At 43.6% G+C, this 25,526-nt stretch overlaps 1 protein-coding gene across 2 annotated transcripts in view; it reads right to left on the bottom strand.

Moving 5' to 3' along the window:
• Window positions 1-25,526, bottom strand: part of LOC115198619 (1-phosphatidylinositol 4,5-bisphosphate phosphodiesterase beta-3) — a 105,687-nt gene that overhangs the window by 10,379 nt on the left and 69,782 nt on the right. For both annotated transcript variants that reach the window (XM_029760691.1, XM_029760692.1), the window contains exons 14-30: window positions 25,100-25,256; window positions 14,301-14,402; window positions 14,082-14,155; window positions 13,877-13,973; window positions 13,286-13,495; window positions 13,051-13,205; window positions 12,791-12,952; window positions 11,890-11,989; window positions 11,678-11,782; window positions 11,179-11,273; window positions 10,419-10,554; window positions 9,633-9,668; window positions 9,403-9,512; window positions 9,021-9,130; window positions 8,662-8,821; window positions 8,370-8,446; window positions 6,449-6,538 (exon numbers count right to left, since the gene is read on the bottom strand). In XM_029760691.1, coding sequence (XP_029616551.1) covers window positions 6,449-6,538; window positions 8,370-8,446; window positions 8,662-8,821; window positions 9,021-9,130; window positions 9,403-9,512; window positions 9,633-9,668; window positions 10,419-10,554; window positions 11,179-11,273; window positions 11,678-11,782; window positions 11,890-11,989; window positions 12,791-12,952; window positions 13,051-13,205; window positions 13,286-13,495; window positions 13,877-13,973; window positions 14,082-14,155; window positions 14,301-14,402; window positions 25,100-25,256 — 1,976 coding nt within the window. The remainder of the gene's footprint in view (window positions 1-6,448; window positions 6,539-8,369; window positions 8,447-8,661; window positions 8,822-9,020; window positions 9,131-9,402; window positions 9,513-9,632; window positions 9,669-10,418; window positions 10,555-11,178; window positions 11,274-11,677; window positions 11,783-11,889; window positions 11,990-12,790; window positions 12,953-13,050; window positions 13,206-13,285; window positions 13,496-13,876; window positions 13,974-14,081; window positions 14,156-14,300; window positions 14,403-25,099; window positions 25,257-25,526) is intronic.

The raw sequence follows: 25,526 nt of genomic DNA, 5'->3' as shown, positions 1-25,526 counted from the left end.
ACAGTCTTGGCATTTTCTCAACAAGCTTCATGAGGTAGTCACCTGGAATGCATTTCAATTGACAGGTGTGCCTTGTTAAAAGTTAATTTGTGGAATTTATTTCCTTCTAAATGCGTTTGAGACAATCAGTTGTGTTGTGAGAGGTGGTATACAGAATAGGCCTATTTTGTAAAAGACCAAGTCCATATTATGGCAAGAACAGCTCAAATAAGCAAAGAGAAACGACAGTCCATCATTACTTTAAGACATGAATGTCAGTCAATCCGTAAAATTTCAAGAACTTGAACGTTTCTTCAAGTGCAGTTGCAAAAAAACATAAAGCGCTATGATGAAACTGGCTCTCATGAGGACCGCCACAGGAAAGGAAGACCCCGAGTTACCTCTGGTGCAGAGGATAAGTTCATTAGAGTTACCAGCCTCAGAAATTGCAGCCCAAATAAATGCTTCACAGAGTTCAAGTAACAGAAACATCTCAACATCAACTGTTCAGAGGAGACTGTGTGAATCAGGTCTTCATGGTCAAAATAAAATGCTACTAAAGGACACCAATAAGAAGAGACATGCTTGGGCCAAGAAACACGAGCAATGGACATTAGACCAGTGGAAAGTCCAAATTTGAGATTTTTGGTTCCAACCGCCGTGACTTTCTGAGACGCTGAGTAGGTGAACGGATGATATCCGCATGTGTGGTTCCCACCGTGAAGCATAGAGGTGGAGGTGTGATGGTGTTTTGCTGGTGACACTGTCAGTGATTTATTTAGAATTCAAGGCACACTTAACCAGCAAGGCTACCATAGCATTCTGCAGCAATACGCCATCCCATCTGGTTTGCGCTTAGTGGGACTATCATTTGTTTTTCAACAAGAAAATGACCCAACACACCTCCAAGCTGTGTAAGGGCTTTTTGACCAAGAAGGAGAGTGATTGAGTGCTGCATCAGATGACCTGGCCTTCACAATCACCCGATCTCAACCCAATTGGGATGGTTTGGGATGAGCTGGACCGCAGAGTGAATGAAAAGCTGCCATCAAGTGCTCAGCATATGTGGGAACTCCTTCAAGACTGCCTGAAAAGCATTCTAGGTGAAGCTGGTTGAGAGAATGCCAAGAGCGTGCAAAGACGTCATCACTTTGAAGAATCTAAAATCTATTCAGATTTGTTTAACGCATTTTTGGGGTTTCTGCATGATTCCATATGTGTTATTTCATAGTTTTGATGTCTTCATTGTCTTGATTGAAGTCCACCTGTGGTATAATTCAATTGATTGGACATGATTTGGAAAGGCACACTTGTCTTTATAAGGTCATTGTCAGTGCATGTCAGAGAAAAACCAAGCCATGAGGCCGAAGGAATTGTCCGTAGAGCTCCGAGACAGGATTGTGTTGAGGCACAGATCTGGGAAAGTGTACTAAAAAATGCCTGTAGCATTGAAGGTCCCCAAGACCACAGTGGCCTCCATCATTCCTAAATGAAAGAAGTTTGGAACCACCAAGACTCTGAGCAATCGGGGGAGAAGGGCCTTGGTCAGGGAGGCAACCAAAAATCCGATGGTCACTCTGACAGTGATCCAGAGTTCCTCTGTGGAGATGGGAGAACCTTCCATAAAGACAACCATCTCTGTAAAACTCCACCTATCAGACCTTTATGGTTGAGTGGCCAGACAGAAGCCACTCCTCAGTAAACGGCATATGACAGCCCGCTTGGAGTTTGCCAAAAGGCACCTAAATACTTTGGTCTGATGAAACCAAGATTTAACTCTTTGGCTTGAATGCCAAGCGTCACATCTGGAGGAAACCTGGCACCATCCATATTGTGTTTAACAGTGTATTGTTTGTAACAGTGATAACACCAAGTAAAACTGAAATTATAAAAAAGAAATCCAAAGTATAAATATCCATCAACAAACTTCTTATAGTTTAGCATGCTGTCAGGATGTTATTCAGCGGCAGGGACTGAGAGACTAGTCAGGATCGAGGGAAAGATGAACGGAGCAGAGTACAGAGAGATCCTTGATTAAAACCTGCTCCAGAGATCTCAGGACCTCAGACTGGGGCAAAGGTTCACCTTCCAACAGGACAACGACCCTAAGCACACAGCCAAGACAACGCAGGAGTGGCTTCAGGAGAACTCTCTCAATGTCCTTGAGTGGCCCAGCCAGAGCCCGGACTTGAACCCGATTGAACATCTCTGGAGAGTCTTGAAAATAGCTGGGCAGCGACGCTCCCCATCCAACCTGACAGAGCTTGAGAGGATCAGCATAGAAGAATGGGAGAAAAAACCCAAATACAGGTGTGCCAAGCTTATAGTGTCATACCCAAGAAGACTCGAGGCTGTAAAGGGTCTGAATATTGTAAATGTGATCTGTTTTTTTATTTGTAATACATTTTCAAACATTTCTAAAAACATGTTTTTGCTTTGTCATTATGCGGTATTGAGTGTAGATTGATGAGGGTGAAAAAAACAATTTAATCCATTTTAGAATAAGGCTGTAACGTAACAAAATGTGGAAAGAGTCAAGGGGTCTGAATACTTTCCATGTGCACTGTATATAGCAAAGTATGTGGACACCCCTTCAAATTAGTGGATTTGTCTATTTTAGCCACACCCGTTATTGACAGGTGTATAAAACCGAGCACACAGCCATGCAATCTCCATTGACGGCTCAGCCGCGAAGCTCACAGAACAGGAACAGGACCACTGAGTGCTGAAGCACATAGCGTGTAAAAATCATCTGTTCTCGGTTGCGACACTAACTACTGAGTTCCAATCAGCCTCTGGAAGCAACATCAGCACAAGAACTGTTCGTCAGGAGCTTCATGAAATGGGTTTCTTTGGCTGAGCAGCCTAAGATCACGTAATGCCATGAGCCGGCTAGATTGGTGTAAAGCTCGCCGCCATTGGAATGCATTCTCTGGATGAATCGCGCTTCACCATCTGGCAGTCCGACGGACGATTCTGGGTTCCAGTGAAGGGAAATCTTAACGCTACGGCATACAATGACATTTTAGACGATTCTGTGCTTACAATTTTGTGGCAAAAGTTTGGGTAAGGCCCTTTCCTGTTTCAGCATGACAATGCCACCGTACACACAGCGAGGTCCATACAGAAATGGTTTGTTGAGATCGGTGTGGAAGAACTGACCTGAACCCCATCGAATACCTTTGGGATGAATTGGAACGTCAACTGCGAGCCAGGCCTAATCTCCCAACATCAGTGCCCAACCTCACTAATACTCTTGTGGCTGAATGGAAGCGAGTCCCCGCAGCAATGTTCCAACATCTTGTGGAGAGCCTTCCCAGAAGAGTGGAGGCTGTTATAGCAGCAAAGAGGGGACCAACTCTGTATTAATGCCCATGGTTTTGGAATGAGATGTTCAATGAGTAGGTGTCCACATACTTTTGGTCATGTAGTGTATTTTTTACATTGAACAATATGTTGATAACTGGTAGAAATACTAAAATAACAAATATAATACATTTTATTCTATATTCAATTTCTTTCCAAAATATACCACCATATTAAATAACATGAGAATATATTACATTTTCTTAATGAAAAACCATAGCTGAGATAAATTTACAATTACTTTACATGAACTGTTTAAAATGTAATTTGATACATATTTGGGTTAATTTGCTCATCTATTGTAACGATCGTCGTGCAGGAAGGAAGAAGTGGACCAAGGCGCAGCTGGGAGCGAACACATGTTATTTATTTCAGACTGAAATAACACGGTCAAAACAGAGAATAAACGTATCGCTACTGCTCAAACAAAAAGAGACAACAACCCACAAACATCGTGGGGGGAAAAGGAACTTAAATATGATTCCCCAATCAGAGGCAACTAGCGACAGCTGTCTCTGATTGGGAATCGACATAACCCAACATAGAAATACGCCCCAAAGCAAGGCTATACCAAAACATAGAAAATAAACTATAGAAATGCCACACCCTGACCAAAATAGAAGAGTTCACCTGGTCAGGGCGTGACATCTATGGCCATAATATCAGGTCACATTACATTCATTAGATCTATGATTCATTATTCATTGTACCTAAATCATTTAATATATTAAATCAATAGTTTAGTTCCAAACGACATAAAAAAAAACACTTTGAAGCTCATTTCTGAAGCTTCTATATTGCAATAGTCTACACACCATAGAAATCCTATGGATTATACATAGCATACTACGATTCCCAGAGTGCATTGCAACTCCCAGGGTGGCTACTGCTAGCAAGCCCAGACAAACACGAAGTAAAATTAGTCTAAATATATTGCTTTCATAGCTAAGTTATGAGTGCATTTCACATTACTTTTGGGTTGTAATCATATTATAATGCTCACATGAATGTCATGCTGAATATATGTTCGTGTCATTGTCCACCCCCAAAAATTCAAATTTAGTTGCTAGCAGAATGTTACAATGCAAATGTCATGTGTAAAATAGTTTGTTGTTTTGGAACTAAACCTCCCTTGCACTGCACCGCTTTGTAACACCTTTTGCTTAGTTGTTTCGGTGGGCTGGCCGTCATAACTGCTCTGTAAGCAAAGTATTCCCATGATGTTAACGTTAGAAAAGCCATGTGTCTGCAATTTCTCTTTCCTCTCGCTTGCTTCTCAAAAGTGTCTTGCGCTGTCAGGTAACCTGGCCAGCTTACTACTTCCCCTTTGAGAAGATTCAGACAAATTATTAAAATGAAATTGTATTATAGTCACATGCTTCGAATAAAAATAACGAGTAAAAATAACATGGCTATATACAGGGAGTACGTGTACAGAGTCGATGTGCAGGGGTATGAGGTAATTGAGGTAGCTATGTATATATAGGTAGGGATCAAGTGACTAAGCAACAGGATAGATAATAGAGAGTAGCAGCAGTGTATGTGGCATCAGTATGTGTGTGTGTGTGGCGTCAGTTTGCATGTGTGCGCATGTTATGTGTGTGGGGGGCATATGTATTGTGTGTATGTGGGAGTGTGTGTATATGTTGGGGTGCCAGTGTAAGTATGTGTGAGTGTGTGGGTAGAGTCCAGCGTGTGTGCATAGACTCAGTGCAGGAAAGTTAGTGCAAAAAATGGTCAATGTAGGTAGTCTGGGTAGACATTAAATTAGCTATTTAGCAATCTTGTTTAGCAGTCTTATGGCTTGGGGGTAGAAGCTGTTCAGGGTCCTGTTGGTTCCACACTTGATTCACTGGTACCGCTTGCCATGCGGTAGCAGAGAGAACAGTCTATGGGTTGGGTGGCTGGAGTCTGACAATTATTTGTCCCTTCTTCTGATACTGCCTTATATAGAGGTCCTGGATGGCAGGGAGCTCGGCCCCAGTGATGTACCAGGCCATTCTCACCAACCTCTGCAGCGCCTTGTGGTCGGGTGCCTTGCAGCTGCCGTACCAAGCAGTGATGCAGCCAGTCAAGATGCTCTAAATGTTGCAGCTGTATAACTTTTTGAGGGTCTGAGAGGCCCATGACAAATCTTTTCAGACTCGTAAGGAGGAAGAGGCGCTGTCGTGCCCCCTTCACAACTGTGCGGGTGTGTGTGGACCATGTTAATTCCTTAGTGAGTGATGTGGACACCGAGGAACTTGAAGCTCTCGACCCGCTCCACTTCAGCCCCATCGATGTGGATGGGGGCGTGCTCGCCCTTCTGTGTCCTGTAGTCCACAATCAGCTCCTTTGTCTTGCTGACATTGAGGGAGAGATTGTTGTCCTGGCACCACACTGCCATGTCTCTGACCTCCTCCCTTTAGACTGCCTCATCGTCGTCGTTGATCAGTCCTACCACCATTGTGTCTTTAGCAAACTTGATGATGGTGTTGGAGTCCTGCGCGGCCATGCAGTCATGGGTGAACAGGGAGTACAGGAGTGGACTAAGCCCCGTGTTGATGGTCAGCGTGGCAGATGTGTTGTTGTCTACCCTCACCTCCTGGGGCCGGCCCATCAGGAAGTCCAGGATCCAGTTGCAGAGGGAGGTGTTCAGTACCAGGGTCCTGAGCCTGGTGATGAGCTTGGACGGGACTATGGTGTTGAACGCTGAGCTGTAATCAATGAACAGGATTTTTACATAGGTATTCCTTTAGTCCAGTGTGGAATACAATAGAGATTGCGTCTTCTGTGGATCTGTTGGAGCTGAATGCGAATTGGAGTGGGTCCAGTGTTTCTGAGATGATGGTGTTGATGTGAGCCATGACCAGCCTTTCAAAGCATTTCATGGCTATAGATGTGAGTGCTAAGGGGTGACTAGACAGATTCGATCCTCTCAATCCGTATATGACATGAGACACATTTGACAGAACTACCGAAAGTAAAAACAATTCTCCTACCGAGACATTTTTCATGTTCTAGTATCGAAAAAGTTCTGAAGTTTCGGTATAGCATGCAACACTAACATGCACGCACGCACGCACACACACACACACACACACACACACACAGAGTGACATACGACTCAGCCTTGTCTCTGTCTCTGCTCTTGGCCTCGATAATGCTGTTCTGTCTCTTCCTGTCTAGAATCTTCTGAAGCTCCTTCTTCTCTCTGTAAATAATAACAAAAATAAATAAATAATAACTTGTAACTTAGCTTTCTTGTGGTGTTTTGATATGAAACAATCTGCATTCGGAGTAATACAGTTGCTATAATAGCTGATGCGTGGTGAGCGTTCTGGCACAAATGGTTGCAGTGCACCACCTAAGTGATGAGCTTCACGTTGGTGGTGGATGAAGTGAGTTCCCCTTAGTATTTACAGCGCTTTGAACATCTGGGAAAGCGCTATATGAATCCAATCAATTATTATTATAAATGATCATAAAACATGATCTTACCTCTTAACAGTGTTGGGATTAGTTACTTGAAAAAGTAATACATGACATATAAATCAATACAAATAACAAAAGTAACGCGTTACTTTATAAAAGTACTTTGTGTGGAAAGGAATGCCTTATGTTACTAGTTATATTACTTTGACTTACTTTCATGCATGCACAGCAAGCCGCGCGCGCTCTACTAAAGATAGCCTACTTACTAACTCTGGTTTGGAGTTTCTCTTTTCATCAGTTGCGTTCTTTCCTGTGCTAGTCTACAAATACTATCATATGGGCTGCTTAATTAGCCATATATACTGCAAGCCAAACATCTGTACAGATCTTTTTGTTCAAAATCTTTCTCTCGAGCTGCAAGTTCTGGTTATAGACCGCACATAAATGATGGACCCATAGAGATGTATAGAGGGCACACTTGCAGCTAGACAGGAAAGCCCTCTATGGGCTTTCGTATCACAGAAGCGATCAATGGCAAAGATCAGAGCCCTCTACATCTCTATGGACAGCATCTTCAATTACATTTCTCCAAACAGTCTTTCTCCGCTCGCTTGAGAACTAAATGAGGAAACAAGTTGAGATCGGATCATGGAAACATGCACCCAGTAGAGATATGATTCTGAAAGTAACTGTAAAAATATTACCCAATTTGAAAAAGTAACATGTTACTTTAGTCCGCTACTCATAAAAGTAAGCTGATTACGTAACGTGTTACTTTTGTTACACATTACCCCCAACACTGCTGTTCACATAAGAACTTAACTCTACTTATAAGGGTGTTTTTATATAAATCCATCTACACTGAACAAAAATATAAATGCAACAATTTCAAAGATTTTACTGAGTTACAGTTCATATAAGGAAATCAGTCAATTGAAATAAATTCATTAGGCCCTAATGTATGGATTTCACGTGACTGGGAATGCAGATATGCATCTGTTGGTCACAGATAACCTAAAAAAGGTAGGGGCGTGGATCAGAAAACCAATCAGTATCTGGTGTGACCACCATCTCTAAAACAATGTTGGAGGCGACTTATGGTAGAGAAATTAACATTAAATTCTCTGGCAACAGCTCTGGTGGACATTCCTGCAGTTAGCATGTTTGAGACATCTGTGGCATTGTGCTGTGTGACAAAACTGCACATTTTAGAGTGGCCTTCTATTGTCCCCAGCACAAGGTGCACCTGTGTAATGATCATGCTGTTTAATCAGCTTCTTGATATGCCACACCGGTCAGGTGGATGGATTATCTTGGCAAATGAGAAATGCTCACTAACAGGGATGTAAACAAATTTGTACACAAAAATTGAGCGAAATAAGCTTTTTGTGCGTATGGAACATTTCAGGATCTTTTATTTCAGCTCATGAAACATAGGATCAACAAAATATGTTGCGTTCATATTTTTGTTAGGTATATATTGGGAGTTATACAGTAGTTATAAAGCATTAAACAGTATCTTACCTCTCACATAATAATTTATGGTACTTAATAAGGTGACAGGTGTAAGGTGTAAAACTGTCGTTATAAAGCATGAAACAGTATCTTACCTCTCACAGATCTCCTTAAGTTTTTTGAGCTGAGCCGTCTGACATTCCTGGGATGTCTCCTTTATTTTCTGAAATGCCTGGAACACACAGCAGGAGGGGTGAGAATCTGTATGTGATTAGTATGTGTGTGTGTGTGTGTGTACCTCTCGTAGGTGTGTGTGCGTGTGTATCTCTCGTAGGTGTGTGTGCGTGTGTATGTGTGTGCGCATTCGTATGTGCTTGGGTGCGTGTGCACCTCTCGTAGGTGTGCATGTGCATGCATTCGTATGTGCTTGGGTGCGTGCGTGCGTACCTCTCGTAGGTGTGTGTGTTTCTTCTCTCTCTCCAGTGTGTGTTGTTGTTGCCGTAGTTTTAGGAGCTCTTGCATCTGCCACTCTCTCAGCTGCACCGTCTGTTTCTGTAACTCCATCTCCAATGCTGTCAACTGCCTCTGCACCGGCTCTGCTGGCTCACTGACACACACACACATAAACAAACAAATATATTATTATATACATACAAACACATCAATACACACAAATATTCCCCACTGTGTCTCCCCCCCTTTCCTGTGTAAGGGGCAAGCGGTTGATTTGGAATCTCTTTCTCCTTTTCATCACCCTCTACCAACTCTTCATCATCCCCCCATCCATCCTTCCCTCGCTCTCTTACTTTTTCTTCATGCTGCGTTTGAGATGTTTCTCCATCTGACTGCGTCGTCTCTGTGTGTCAGAGCGGAGCTGGTTACAGCGATACCTCTGCTCTTTACTCAGGGCCCACACCTTTTAATACACACACGCACGTATACACGCACAACCGTGCACAGACACACACACAACACATGTCAAATAGATAGTGTGCTGATGCAATCACTAACAGCAGTATTCGTAATGGATTTAAGCTGTCTATAAAAAATATCACTGGTTTATTGACAACATCTTTACAAGTTAGTATTTCAAATTTTGCAGAAAGACGGACAAGCTGTGTGTGTGTGTGTGTGTGTGTGTGTGTGTGTGTGTGTGTGTGTGTGTGTGTGTGTGTGTGTCAGTCTAACCTTCTTGAGGTGTTTCTTGCGGAGCTCCTTGAGTTCTTTACATTGCTTCTTCAACAGCTTCAGATACGACTTCTGCTGTTTCAACTCTTCTGTAGACTGAGCCTGAAGATCTGAGAAAGCGAGAGAGAAAGGGAGAAATGATCTAACTTGTTTGGCCTCCCACCACATGAGGGTGATAATGAGTTCTGTGGTGTAATGTAATGTGGATGGGTGGATAGGAGATGACTTACTTGCCAGGACTGTAGCAATAAGATCCTCTTTCTGGCCTGACACATGGAGACAGGAACAGGACAGGACAGGTTGAAATGTAGATGTGATGTTTTCACTTCAGAACTCAGCAATGATACTCACATAACGGTTGGGCTCCAGGCTGACTACATTGCAGACATGCTGAGATCTGCATCTGCAATGTAGTCAGCCTGGAACGCAACCAATAGCTCGCCCAGGTTCTTGAATAGAGCATCTGGTTAAGCCTACACACGATAACTAACAACAAATACGGGCTCCTGAGTGGCGCAGCCGTCTAAGGCACTGCATCTCAGTGCTAGAGGCGTCACTACAGAACCTGGTTCAATCTTGGGCTGTATGACAGCCGGCCGAGATTGGGAGTCCCATAGGGCGGCCCACAATTGGCCCAGCGTCGTTCGGGTTAGGGTTTGGCTGGGGTAGGCCGTCATTGTAAAGAAGAATTTGTTCTTAACTGACTTGCCTAGTTAAATAAAAAATACAATACTAACAATACAACACTCACAATACTCACACACAGCACTCCATAACTCCATAGGGCCTGATATTTAATACAATACAAAACACACCAGTGGTGGCTGGTGGGCGGAGATATCGGAGGATGGGCTTAGTATAATGTCTGGAATGGAATAAATGGATCGGTGTCCTCCGCATATGCAAGTCATGTGTTTGATACCTTTCCATCCTCCAATATCTCCACTCACCAGCCTCCTCTATAATACACCAAACAAAGATGTGTGTGTGTGTGTGTGTGTTACAGTGTGGCCTACCTGGTCCAGGTGAGCTGATGAGGTCGCTGATGTCATCAATGGGGGCGGGGACAGGGTGGAGGGGGGAGGGGATCTTCCCCAGGGCAGCGTCGCCCTTCCGATCCCTCTCTCCCTCCTTCGGCTGCTCCAACACACGCTACACACAGCGGAGAGAAGGTTGATGATTCTTAACTTGTAACTCGTGTAAATCTTTAATACACAATTTTGCTACATTGGATGTGTAACTTTTGCAGATTGCGAGGCATCCCACTCATTTCAATGAACCCTGGGCGTAGTAAGCACGTGGCTCCGGAAGGAAATTATACTCTGGTTCTATTTTCAAGAATTCGATGCGCGGATCACATCCAAGAACACTTTTCTAGTGTAGCAAATAAAACCCTACTGGTTTTCACCACGCCTCAGTGTAGCCCCCATATCATGTGATGTGTATGTCTGTGTGTGTGTGTGTGTGTGTGTGTGTGTGTGTGTGTGTGTGTGTGTGTGTGTGTGTGCGTACACGTGGGTTCTTCTATCCTTGTGTGGACGTAAAATCCCCCAAAGTCCCTACAAGGATAGTAAAACAAGGAAAATTGTCCCTCGTGGGAGGTTATTTTAGGCTAAGGGGTTAGGGTTAGGGTTACAATTAGGGTTAAAATTAGGGTAAGGGGTTAGGTTTTGGAGTTAGGTTTAGGGTTATGGTAAGGTTAGGTAAAATTATTTTAGGTCACCATGAGGATAAAAGAACATAACATGCATGCGTGTGTATGTGTGGTCTCCTCACCTCGCCGTTGTCCTCCATCAGAGCAGCTAGCTGTCTCTCTCTCTGGTCCAAAAGACTCACATGTTTGATGGGGTTGGTCAAGGCCTCAGCATACTCTAACATAAACACACAACACAAAAATGAGCAATGTGCCTAGACCTAGTACACATTCACACACTTAATGTTTGTTGCTCTTGGGATTTAACTGCAGAAAATGCTGTCATCAAAGTAATTTTCTTAGTAGGCGACGTCAGAGTTCAGCATGTCTGTAAACTCAGGATAGACGGATGATACTCCAGTTTCTGATTTGTTATTACGACATGGAAGATAACAAAGTGGAAATTAACAGGTTTTCTTCGTCGGAATTTCAGATAACTGAGTTCTGTAGTCCTAGAGGTTATGGGTAATATAGTCCTAGGGGGTCATGGGTAGTGTAGTCATTGGGGGTTATGGGTAATATAGTCCTAAGGGGTTAAGGGTAGTGTAGTCCTAGGAGGTTATGGGTATGGTAGTTTCTTACCCTGGTGTTCATTAGGAATGTAGTCTTGAGCCTCGGTGTAGACCAATAGAGAGGGCAGCAACAGAGGCTGGTTCATCTCATTCTTCAGACTGATGTAGTGGTAACCTACACACACACACAAGATGACAACATTGAGAGAACAGATTGTACGATACTTGATCAAAAAGATCCGCACGCACGCACGTAGCCAGGCAGACAAACACAGTACTGACCCGGTCGGATGGTTGACACAGGGCAGATCCGATGTCCGAGGAACTTTCCGTTCTCCTCAAACACAGCTATCCTCAGAGAGGCCAGGGTGGGCAGGACCACCTACACACAGAATGCTGTTACCTTGTGTATGTGTGCATCGTTATGTGTGTATATTGTTATACACTGAGTGTACGAAATATTAGGAACACCTTCCTAATATTGCGTGGCACCCCCTTTTGCCCTCAGAACAGTCTCAATTCGTCGGGGCATGGACTCTACAAGGTGTCGAAAGCATTCCACAGGGATGCTGGCCGATATTGAATCCAATGCTTCCCACAGTTGTGTCAAGTTGGCTGGATGTCCTTTAGGTGGTGGACCATTTTTGATACACACAGGAAACTTTTGAGTGCGAAAAACCCAGTGGCGTTGCAGTTCTTGACACACTCAAGCCGGTGTGCCTAGCATCTATTACCATACCCCGTTCAAAGCCACTTAAAACTTTTGTCTTACCCATTCACCCTCTGAATGGCACACATACCCAATCCATATCTGAATTCAAATCAAATTTTATTTGTCACATGCGCCAAAAACAGGTGTAGACTTTACCGTGAAATGCTTACTTACGAGCCCTTTCCCAACAATACAGTTAAAAAGTAAGAAAATTAACAAAAAGTTAAAAAGAAAATTGTATCACAATAAAATAACGAAGCCTATTTACAAGGAGTACTGGTACCGAGTCAGTGTACTGGGGTATGAGGTACTTGGAGTGACTGACTGACGTAATATATACAGTAAATGTAGGTTGGATTCACCTGGTCAGTCTGTGTCATGGAAAGATCAGGTGTTCCTAATGTTTTGTACACTGTGTGAGTGTGTGTATCGATATGGTGTGTGTGTCTCTACAGCCTGTATTAACGTTACCTTGTTGAAGACAAAAGTCTCATCGTCCCAGACTGGGTCCAGGCTGTTACCATTGGATGTTCTGGTACGGTACTTCCTCTTTGTGTCAGCAGGAAGTCCAAATATGTCCACTTCCACGTACACGCCCACTTTCTTATCGGTCAGGAACTGGCCCGAGATCACCTGGAGATGGAGGGATGGAGGGAAGGAGATGGTTACAGACATATACATACACACACACATGTAACCCCACCCGTCCCGAGACACACATACCCACTTACTCTGATCTTGACGGTGTTGGCTACGATGCCGTCCACTATGTTTTCAGTGAAGGGGTCAAAGTGTTTGTCTGTCCTTCTCATGAATTCTGGTTTGAGCAGGTAACCACTGTGTCCATTATACTCAAACACACCCATGTTCAACTGCATGGGCAGGTCTGAGAGAGATGAAAAAATAATAAAGAAAGGTATGAGAAGATAAAAAGAGTTCAGGTATAAGGAAGAAAGATCGACATACCGAGTGTCTGGAAGTTTAGCGCCACCATCTGACATCCGACGTTCCAGAAGAGTTGGGGCATGTAGTTCGAACTATCAACTCTCGTCCCTTTAGGATAGATACGACTCAGCTGCTTCTTATTGTACTCAACAAACTCGATGGGTGCACTCTTCAGTGTGTCCATACCCTTGGTCTCCACAAACGATGACATCTCAAAATACTTATTCCTCTCTGTGAGAGAGAGAGAGAGAGAGAGAGAGAAAGAGAGAATATATACAAATCAGTTCAAATCAATCAATGTGTCAGTGTGTGTCTCTTGGCTAATAATGAACTATGAATTAGTAATTTAGCTAGCCTTATGCACTACATGAGAGGAGTGATTAGGCCTAATGACACCTATCCGCTCACTCACACATACACACGCACACCAATGATGCACATCATTGACACACACACACACACACACACACACACACACACACACACACACACACACACACACACACACACACACACACACACACACACACACACACACACACACACACACACACACACACACACACACACACACACACACCTTGCTTGCTTTCATCAGACACACACACTCACTGTTTGCGACCTCAAAGCTCTTGAACTTGACAGGTTCTATGTAGTTGACAAGAGTAGACATCTCCTCTGTCGCATTTACCTCACTACTGGCAGTACCCTGAGACAGAGAGAGAATTGTTATGTGTTCATTTTATCACTGGGCTGACCCATATCGATAGAAGACTTCGGGGATCAATGAAGGTCAATCAATAAATAGAAGTTTCACCTCATCAGAGTTTGGTTTCTTCAGTTCAGCCACAGGTTCATCTTCCTCATCCTCATCACTCTCTCCCTCCCCTCCTAGAAAACATACACAAACAACTGTTACCCATATATTCCATCTATCCAGCCACCCATTCATCAATCCATCCATCCATCCTTCTCTTCCCTTCCTCTCTCCATCCCTCCCTCCCCAGCATGTTCTTCATTCAAGATGTGAACTGACCAATTGACTTCCGAGGATCTCCGTCTTTGACCAGACTCTCTGCCAGCTTCTCTTCCCCATTGGACAGCAGCTGGCCCCCCTCGCTGTCACTGAATGGGCAGTCTACACACACACACACACACACACACACACACACACACACACACACACACACACACACACACACACACACACACACACACACACACACACACACTTTAATAATTTAGCAGACATTTAGTGCATTCATCTTAACATAGCTAAGCGGGACAACCACATATCACAGGCATAGAAAGTACATGTTTCCTCAACAAAGTAGCTATCATTATAGTCTGAGCTAGAAAGGGGGGGGGGGGGTCAAGTACAAGTGCGGTGAGGAGGAGGATTATTTAAGATACTGTTTTCAGAAGGACAGGGACTCTGCTGTCCTAGCTTCAGGGGGAAGCTGGTTCCACCCATTGGGGTGCCAGGATAGGGAAGAGCTTGGACTGGGCTGAGCGGGAGTGCTGCCCTCCCGTAGGGGTGGGAGGACCAAGAGAGGTGGCAGAACGGAGTGCTCGGGTTGGGGTGTAGGGTTTGAGTATAGCCTGAAGGTAGGGAGGGGCAGTTCCTCTTGCTGTTCCGTAGGTAAGCACCTTGGTTTTGTAGATGTGAGTTTCGACTGGAAGCCAGTGGAGTGTGCGGAGGAACGGGGAACTTGGAAAGGTTGAAAACCAGGCGGGCTGCAGCATTCTGGATAAGTTGCAGAGGTTTGATCACAGAAGCAGGGTGTCCAGCCAACAGTGAGTAGCAGTACTCCAGATGGGAGAGGACAAGTGCCTGGATTAGGACCCGCACCGCTTCCTGTGTGAGGTAGGGTCGTACTTTACGGATGTTGTAGAGTATGAACCTGCAGGAGCAAGTCACTGCTTTGATGTTTACAGAGAATGACAGGGTGTTGTCCAGGGTCACGCCAAGGTTCTATGCACTCCAGGAGGGCGACACTGTGGAGTTGTCAACTGGCGTTTCCCGGGAGAAAGAGCAACGCTGTCTTGTCGAGGTTGAGCTTGAGGTGGTGGGCCGACATCCAAGTTGAGATATCTGCCAGGCACGCAGAGATGCATGTCACCACCTGGGTGTCAGAAGGGGGAAGGAGAAAAGTAGTTGAGTGTCATCCGCATAGCAATAATAGGAGAGACCATGTGAGGATATGACGGAGCCGAGTGCCTTGGTGTATAGAGAGAAGAGGAGAGGGCCTAAGCCCTTGGGGACACCAGTAGTGAGAGTACGTGGTGCAGACACAGATCCTCTCCACGTCACCTGGTAGGAGCGGCCTGCCAGGTGGGATGCAATCCAAGAGTGTGCAGAGCCTGACACGAACAGCCCTAAGAGGATGGAGAAGAGGATCTGATGGTTCACGGTGTCGAAGGCAGCGGATAGATCTAGGAAGATAAGAACAGAGGAGAGAGAGTCAGCTTTGGCAGTGCGGAGAGCCTTCATGACACAGAGATGAGCAGTCTCGGTTGAGTCTTGAAGCCTGACTGGTTAGGGTCAAGAAGATCGTTCTGAGAGAGATAACGAAAAAGTTCATCAGAGAAGGGATATAGGTCTATAGTTTTTGATGTCAGATGAGTGTCGGTTTCTTGAGGAGGGGAGCGACTCAGGGTATTTTGAAGACAGACTCATCCCTGACCACTGAATTGATGAAGGAGGTGAGGAATGGGAGAAGGTCTCCAGAGATGGGGCCATACCTCACTAGTTGCAGGATTTGATCTGGAGAGAGAGGGGAGAAAGAGGTCAAGGCGTATGGTAGTTCTGTGTGAGTGACACCTGTGGACTCAATACGCTGAGTGAATGAGTAGTGGATGTCATCAACCTATTTTTCAGTGGTTGACAAAGTCGTCCGCAGAGAGAGAGGAGGTGGGGGGAGGGGGTGGAGGATTAAGGAGGGAGGAGAAGGTGGAAAAGAGTTTCCTAGGGTTAGAGGCAGAAGCTTGAAATTTAGAGTGGTAGAAAGTGGCTTAAGCAGGAGATACAGAGGAAGAGAATCTAGAGAGGAAGGAATGAAAGGATGATAGGATACAGTAGGTCCTCCGTAAGTGCACACACACACACACACAAACACACACACATTCACACACTTGCCATTATGCTATATAGAACAGGAAAAGTAACATAGCACACCTTAAAAACACAATAGCTTTGGCAGTATGTGTGAGTGTGTCTAATCAAAATAAAATTGTATTTGTCACATGTAACGAATACAACGGGAGTAGACAACCATGAAATGCTTGCTTACGAGCCCTTCCCAACGATGCAGAGTTCAAAAATAATAATAAAAAGAAATGTCGGAATAAAATACACAAGAATAGAGCTATATACAGGGGGTACCAGTACCAGAGCAAAGTATTCAAGGTAGATACAGTGAGCTCCAAAAGTATTGGGACAGTGTCATGACTTCCTCCGAAGTCGGTCCCTCTCCTTGTTCGGGCGACGTTCGGCGGTCGATGTCACCGGTCTTCTAGCCATCGCCGATCCACCTTTCATTTTCCATTTGTTTTGTCTTGTCTTCCCACACACCTGGTTTCAATTCCATCAATTACATGTTGTGTATTTAACCCTCTGTTCCCCCCATGTCCTTGTCCGGTATTGTTTATGGTAAGTGCTTGTGCATGTTATGTCTGGTGCGTCGGGTTTTGTACCCATTTATTGATTGTTCTGTTTTCCGGTGGTTTTTATTATTAAACTGCGCCGTTGGAAACACAGTTTTTGCTCTCCTGCGTCTGACTTCTCTGCCGCCAGTACGCACCCCTTACAGACAGTGACATATTTTGTTATTGCTTTGGCTCTGTACTCCAGCACTTTGGATTTCCAATTATACAATGACTATGAGGTTGAAGTTCAGAACGTCAGCATTCATTTGAGGGTATTTTCATCCATAGCATGTGAACCGTTTATAAATTACAGCACTTTTTGTACATAGTCCCGCAATTTTAGGGGACCAAAAGTATTGGGACAAATTCACTTATATGTGTATTAAAGTAGTCAAAACTTTAGTATTTGGTCCCATATTCCTACGTAATGACTACATCAAGCTTGTGACTCTACAAACTTGATGGATGCATTTGCTGTTTGTTTTGGTTGTGCTTGGTAATGAATGGTCAATAATGTATTGTATCATTTTGGATTTTTTTAAATTGTAAATAAGAATATATAATATAATTGTGCGTCTAACTTTCTTAATCATCATTATTCATGATTCATTCAGGACTATCCGTAATCATGGAAATATCCATATTAATGTATAAGTGTTTAGAAACATATTCTATTCTTATTTACAATAAAAGTGACTCCAAAATGATACAATACATTATTTACCATTAATTTCTATTGTGCACAAAATAATCTTAAACACAACCAAAAAAAACAACAAATGCATCCAACAAGTTTGTTTGAGTATAGTACGCAATAAACTATAAAAATAAAGAGAGTTGCACAATACATATATAAACTCCCAGTAATTTATTGGGTAAATCACCAACGTTTTGGCATCACTGTACCTTCTTCAGGGTAATGTCATGAATACTTGAACCAGGTTATGTAGACAAATAGTGCAATTAGTGCAACCAATGACAATAGGGGTGTGTTATAATGATTCAGTTAATTAGAATGAATTGAGTGAAACTGTTAAAAAACACTAGTTTATGGCATATTAAATATATTAGGCTATTATCATATGCAAACATAATTGAATATTGTACATAATATTAGCATCAACATACATTGTTTAATTCAATTTCACATATTTAATTGTTTCCTATTTCATTTATATTTGTGATATGTAATCTTTTGGTTCAACCTGAATGCATAATAAGCATCATCAACAGGGGGAACATATTAGGTGTATGCTAATAAGCTGTAGAAAGAATATATCAATTTACAAGACTTGTTCATAAAAGAGAGAATTGTTCATATGAAGGGCCTGAGATCAAAGTCAATATTCAGACCACTAGGGGTCAATGTTTTTAGAAAGGATATCCAGTAAGCCTCCCTTTGTAATAGTAGGATCTCAATGTTACCTCCTCTACTTGGTAGAGCAACATGCTCAAAGCCCTGTATTTGAGGGAGGAGATTGGATAGTTAGCTTCAACAAAGTGAGCTGCTACTGGATAGTCAATGTTCTTACACCTGATTGAGCTGCATGTTCAGCAATGCGTTGTTTTAATTGTCTTTTTGTTTGTCCTACGTAGGGTTTTCCACATGAACAGGTGATGAGATAGATTACTCCCTTGGTCTTGCATGAGATGATATCCCTAACAGGGATTTTTCTACCTGTACGTGGGTGTCTGAAGTAGGATGTTTTTATAGTCCTATTGCACTGTGCGCATGAGCCACATTTGTAGTTCCCATTTGGAATGGGTGTCAAGAGTATCTGAGTGGGCTCAGGGGGCATGTCAGATCTCACCAAGCTATCTCCAATATTGCGACCCCACTTATAGACCACCAGTGGAGGTTCCTTGAACACACACACGCATACCGACACAACACAGTGTCAAGCTTAATGTAATCATTGTGTGCTAGGAATATGGGACTAAATACTAAACTTTAGACTACTTTAATAAACATAAAATGGCAAGAAAAAGTATGTGAACCCTTTAGAATGACCTGGATTTCTGCATAAATTGGTCATACAATTTGATCTGATCTTCATCTAAGGCACAACAATAGACAAACAGTGTGCTTAAACTAATAACACCAATTATTGTATTTTTCTTGTTTATATTCAATACATCATTTAAACATTCACAGTGTAGGTTGGAAAAAGTATGTGAACCCCTAGACTAATGTCTTCTCCAAAAGCTAATTGGAGTCAGGAGTAAGCTAACCTGGAGTCCAATCAATGAGACGAGATTGGAGATGTCGGTTAGAGCTGACCTGCCCTATAAAAAACACTCACAAAATGTGAGTTTGCTATTCACAAGAAGCATTGCCTGATGTGAACCAAGCCTCGAACAAAAGAGATCGCAGAACACTTAAGATTAAGAATTGTTGAAATGCATAAAGCTGGAAAGGGTTACAAAAGTATCTCAAAAAGCCTTGATGTTCATCAGGCCATGGTAAGACAAATTGTCTATAAATGGAGAAAGTTCAACACTGTTGCTACTCTCTGTTGCTACTCTCTCTAGGCTCTAGGAGTGGCTGTCCTGCTAAGATTACTGCAAAAGCACAGCGCAGAATGCTCAATGATGTTAAGAAGAATCATAGAGTGTCAGCACAAGACTTGCAGAAATCTCTGGAACATTCGAACATCTCTGTTTGTCAAGTCTATGTTACGTAAAACACTAAACAAGAATGGTGTTCAGATCACATTTTATGACCAATTTACACAGAAATCCAGGTAATTCCAAAGGGTTCACATACTTTTTCTTGCCACTGTATAAGTGAATTTGTCCCAATACTTTTGGTCCCTAAAATAGTCTGCACTGTCACGTCCTGACCCTAGTAAGATGTCCTTTTTTATAATAGAGTGGTCAGGGCGTGACAGGGGGTGTTTTGGGTGGTTGTTCTATGTTTTCTATTTCTATGTTTAAGTTCTAGTTTTCTATTTCTATGTTGGGATTGTTTGGGTTGATCTCTAATTGGAGGCAGCTGATCCTCGTTGCCTCTGATTAGAGATCATATTTAAGTAGGGGGTTTTCTCTTCCTGTTTTGTGGGTTATTATCTTTTGAGTAGTGTGTTTTCATCTCTGCGTCACGGTTTATTGTTTTTTGTGTATTCAAGTATTTTTCGTGTATTGCATTTAGTTTCACAATAAATATAATATGTGGAACTACGAACACGCTGCATTTTGGTCCGATCCTTCAAACAGCCGTGACAGAATAACCCACCAAAAAAAGACCAAGCAGCGTGGTGGGGAGCAGCTAGAGGAATGGACTTGGGAGGAAATTTTGGACGGGGAAGGACCCTGGAGTCAGGCTGGGGAGTATCGACGCCCGAAGGAGGAAATCGAAGCAGCAAAAAGGGAGCAACAATACTACGAGGCTCTATATGCACCGAGAGACAAGGCTGAGAAGCAGCCCCAAAATAATTTTGTTGGGGGGCACACGGAAAATTTGGCAGAGTCAGGGTGGAGACCTGAGCCAACTCCCCGTGCTTATCGTGGGGAGCGAGTGACAGGCCAAGCACCGTGTTATGCGGTGATGCACACTGTGTCGTGAGGGCGCCTTCACAGGCCGGTGCGATCTGTGCCCGCGCCCTGCATTAGTCGAGCTAGGTTGAGCATCCAGCCAGAACGGGTTGTGCCAGCTCTACGCTTGAGATCTCCAGTGCGCCTCCACGGCCCAGTATATCCTGTTCCTGCTTCCCGAGTGTCCTGTTCCTGCTCCCCGCACTCGCCCTGAGGTGCGTGTTACCAGTCTGGCGCCACCCATGGCAGTACCACGCATCCAGAGCTTCCGGCGACAATCCTCCGTCCAGAGCTTCCGGCGACAGTCCCCGTCCAGAGCTTCCGGCGACAGTTCCCCGTCCAGAGCTTCCGGCGACAGTTCCCAGTCCAGAGCTTCCGGCGACAGTTCCCCGTTCAGAGCTTCCGGCGACAGTTCCCCGTCCAGAGCTTCCGGCGACAGTTCCCCGTCCAGAGCTTCCGGCGACAGTTCCCCGTCCAGAGCTTCCGGCGACAGTTCCCCGTCCAGAGCTTCCGGCGACAGTTCCCCGTCCAGAGCTTCCGGCGACAGTTCCCAGTCCGGAACCTACTGAGACGGCCTACAGTCTGGAACCTACTGAGACGGCCTACAGTCCGGAACCTACTGAGAAGGATCTCAGCCCAGAACCTCTAGCGACGCCTCCGAGTCCGGAGCCTCCAGCGACGCTCCCCAGTCCGGAGCCTCCAGCGACGCTCCCCAGTCCGGAGCCTGGGTTGTTTTTGTGGTTGTTTTGTTTTTTTGTTTGTTTGCATTTGGAGTCTGCACCTATGGGGGGGTGGGTACTATCACGTCCTGACCCTAGTAAGATGTCATTTTTTATAGGAGAGTGGTCAAGGCGTGACAGGGGGTGTTTTGGGTGGTTGTTCTATGTTTTCTATTTCTATGTTTAAGTTCTAGTTTTTCTATTTCTATGTTGGGATTGTTTGGGTTGATCTCTAATTGGAGGCAGCTGATCCTCGTTGCCTCTGATTAGAGATCATATTTAAGTAGGGTTTTTTCTCTTCCTGTTTTGTGGGTTATTATCTTTTGAGTAGTGTGTTTTCCTCTCTGCGTCACGGTTTGTTGTTTTTTGTGTATTCAAGTATTTTTCGTGTATTGCATTTAGTTTCACAATAAATATAATATGTGGAACTACGAACACGCTGCATTTTGGTCCGATCCTTCAAACAGCCGTGACATGCACTATAACCTCATAGTCATTGTATCATTTCAAATCCAAAGTGCTGGAATAGAGAGCCAAAACATGTGTCACTGTCCCAATACTTTTGGAGCTCACTGTACTTACATGAAGGCAGGGTAAAGTGACTATGCATCAGGATAGATAATAATAATAAAAATAGTAAAATAAAGAATAGAGTAGCAGCATATACAGTACCAGTCAAAAGTTTGGACAAACCTACTCATCTCTGGGTTTTTCTTTATTTTTACTATTTTCTACATTGTAGAATAATAGTGAAGACATCAAAACTATGAAATAACACATGTAATTGGAATCATGTAGTAATCATGTAGTAACCAATATATTTCATATTTGAGATTCTTCAAAGTAGCCACCCTTTTCCTTGATGACAGCTTTGCACACTCTTGGCATTCTCTCAACCAGCTTCATGAGGTAGTCACCTGGAATGCATTTCAATTAACAGGTGTGCCTTGTTAAAAGTTAATTTCTGGAATTTCTTTCCTTCTAAATGTGTTTGAGCCAATCTGTTGTGTTGTGAAATGGTAGGGGTGGTATACCTAAGATAGCCCTATTTGGTAAAAGACCAAGTCCATATTATGGCAAGAACAGCTCAAATAAGCAAAGAGAAACAACAGTCCATCATTACTTTAAGACATGAATGTCAGTCAATGTGGAACATTTCAAGAACTTTCTTCAAGTGCAGTCACAAAAACAATCAAGCACTATGATGAAACTGGCTCTAATCAGGACAGCCACAGCAAAGGAAGACCCAGAGTTACCTCTGCTGTAGAGGATAAGTTCATTAGAATTACCAGCCACAGAAATTGCAGCCCAAATAAATGCTTCACAGAGTTCAAGTAACAGACATCTCATAATCAGCTGGAAATAAACCACTACAAAAGGACACCAATAATAAGAAAAGACTTGCTTGGGCCAAAAAACACGAGTAATGGACATTAGACCGGTGAAAATCTGTCCTTTGGTGGATGAGTCAAAATGTGAGATTTTTGGTTCCAACTGCTGTGTTTTTGTGAGATGTAGAGTAGGTGAACGGATGATCTCTGCATGTGTGGTTCACATCGTGAAGCATGGAGGTGTTACGATCGTTGTTGGAAGGATCGGACCTTCCAACAAAAGGTGCAGCGTGGTAGGCGTACATCTTTCTTTATTAAAATGAACGCCAAAAACAAAAAAATACAAACGAAACGTAACGTTCAGTAGGGCTACACGGCACAGTACCAAAAACTAGATCCCACACTCTAAAGATGGAAAAAGGCTGCCTAAATATGATCCCCAATCAGAGACAACGATAGACAGATTGGGAACCTCTGATTGGGAACCATACCCGGCCAACAAAGAAATAGAAAACATAGATTGTTCACCCTAGTCACACCCTGACCTAACCAAATAGAGAATAAAAGGGATCTCTAAGGTCAGGGCGTGACAGGAGGAGGACGTGTGATGGTGATTTGATGGTGACACTGTCTGTGATTTATTTAAAATTCAAGGCACACTTAACCAGCATGGCTACCACAGCATTCTGCAGCAATACGCCATTCCATCTGGTTTGTGCTTAGAGGGACTGATTTTCAACAGGTCAATGACCCAACACACCTCCAGGCTGTGTAAGGGCTATTTGACCAATAAGGAGAGTGAATAAGTGCTGCATCAGATGACCTGACCTCCACAACCACCCAACCTCAACCCAATTGAGAAGGATTGGGATGAGCTGAATGCAGAGTGAAGGAAAAGCAGCCAACAAGGTTTCAGCATATGTGGGAACTCCTTCAAGACTGTTGGAAAAGCATTCCAGGTGAAGCTGGTTGAGAAAATGCCAAGAGTGTCCAAAGCTGTCATCAAGGCAAAGGGTGGCTACTTTGAAGAATCTAAAACCTAAAATATATTTTGATTTGTTTAACACTTGTTTGGTTACTACATGACTCCATATGCGTTATTCCATAATTTTGATGTCGTCACTATTATTTTACAATGTAGTGTGTGTGTGTGTGTGTGTGTGTGTGTGTGTGTGTGTGTGTGTGTGTGTGTGTGTGTGTGTGTTTGTGCTGTGCATTTGTGTTATGTGTATGTGAATGTGTGTGGGTATTGTGTGAGAAATAAATAAAAAACAGAAATAGCTTATTTATTCAGAGCCTTTGCTTTGAGACTCAAAATTGAGCTCAGGAGCATTCTGTTTCCATTGATCATGCTTGAGATGTTTCTACAACTTGATTGTAGTCCACCTGTGGTAAATTCAATTGATTGGACATGATTTGGAAAGGCACACACCTGTCTATATAAGGTTGACAGTGCATGTCAGAGTATAAACCAAGCCATGAGGTCAAAGGAATTGTCTGTAAAGCTCATAGACTGGATTGTGTCGAGGCACAGATCTGGGGAAACATTTCTGCAGCATTGAAGGTCCACAAGAACACAGTGGCCTCCATCATTCCTAAATGGAAGAACTTTGGAACCACCAAGACTCTTCCTAGAACTGGCCGCCTGGCCAAACTGAGCAATCGGGGGAGAAGGGCCTTGGCAAGGGAGGTGATCAAGAACCTGATGGTCACTCTGACAGAGCTCCAGAGTTCCTCTGTGGAGATGGGAGAACCTTCCAGAAGGACAACCATCTCTGCAGCACTCCACCAATCAGACCTTTATGGTAGAGTGGCCAGACCGAAGCCACTCCTCAGTAAAAGGCACATGACAGCCCACTTGGAGTTTGCCAAAAGGCACCTAAAGACTCTCAGAACATGAGAAACAAGATTCTCTGGTCACTTCTGGAGGGAACCTGGCACCATCCCTATGGGTAAGCATGGTGGTGGCAGCATCATGCTGTGGGGATGTTTTTCAGCAACAGGGACTGGGAGACTAGTCAGGATCGAGGGAAAGATGAACAGAGCAAAGTACAGAGAGATCCTTGATGAAAACCTGCTTCAGAGCGCTCAGGACCTCAGACTGGGGCGAAGTTTCCCCTTTCAACGGGACAACACCCCTAAGCACACAGCCAAGATAACGCAGGAGTGGCTTCTGGACAAGCCGGACCTGAACCTGATCGAACATCTCTGGAGATACCTGAAAATAGCTGTCCAGCGATGCTCCCCATCCTACCTGAAAGAGCTTGAGAGGATCTGCAGAGAAAAATGGGAGAAACTCCCCAAATACAGGTGGACCAAACGTGTAGCTTCATACCCAAGAAGATTTGAGGCTGTAATCGCTACCGAAGGTGCTTCAACAAAGTACTGAGTAAAGGGTCTGAATACTTATGTAAATGTGGTATTTCCGTTTTTTTAAAATATACATTTGCAAATATGTCTAAAAACCTGTTTCTGCTTTGTCATTATGGGGTATTGTGTGTAGATTTATGAGAAAGAAAAATGATGTAATACATTTTAGAATAAGGCGTAACGTAACAAAATGTGGAAAAAGTCAAGGGGTCTGAATACTATATTGTATATACCGTTAACAGGTGAAGCCTGCTCCAGAGCGTCTATTTCTCCTGTCCTCCTCCTCATGTTGCCCCCGCTGGACGCTCGGTGGTGGTGCTTCTTCTTGTTCTTTATCAGAATCTTACCTAGCAGCTCCTGGGGCGAGGGTAAGGGCTGAACAGGGATCAGCTATAGGAATGGATAGATAATATAATACATTAGTAAAAAAGTTTAAGGGCTTATCTAGAACCAGCTCTTAAAGCAGGGATCATCAACTAGATTCAGCTGCGGGCCAATTTTATCTTGAGCGGCTGGTCGTGGGGGCCAGAACATAATTCCAAATAATTAGTTGACTGCAAATTACCCACAAAAATAATATATAATATTTGACAAAAAAATTATAATTTCAAACCTTGCTTACGATCACATGTCTCTCTACTTTGGGTGGGAATACTTGGG

This window comes from Salmo trutta, chromosome 8 (assembly GCF_901001165.1).
Source record: "Salmo trutta chromosome 8, fSalTru1.1, whole genome shotgun sequence".
NCBI lineage: Eukaryota > Metazoa > Chordata > Actinopteri > Salmoniformes > Salmonidae > Salmo > Salmo trutta.
This window is presented reverse-complemented; position numbering and strand designations above follow the sequence as displayed.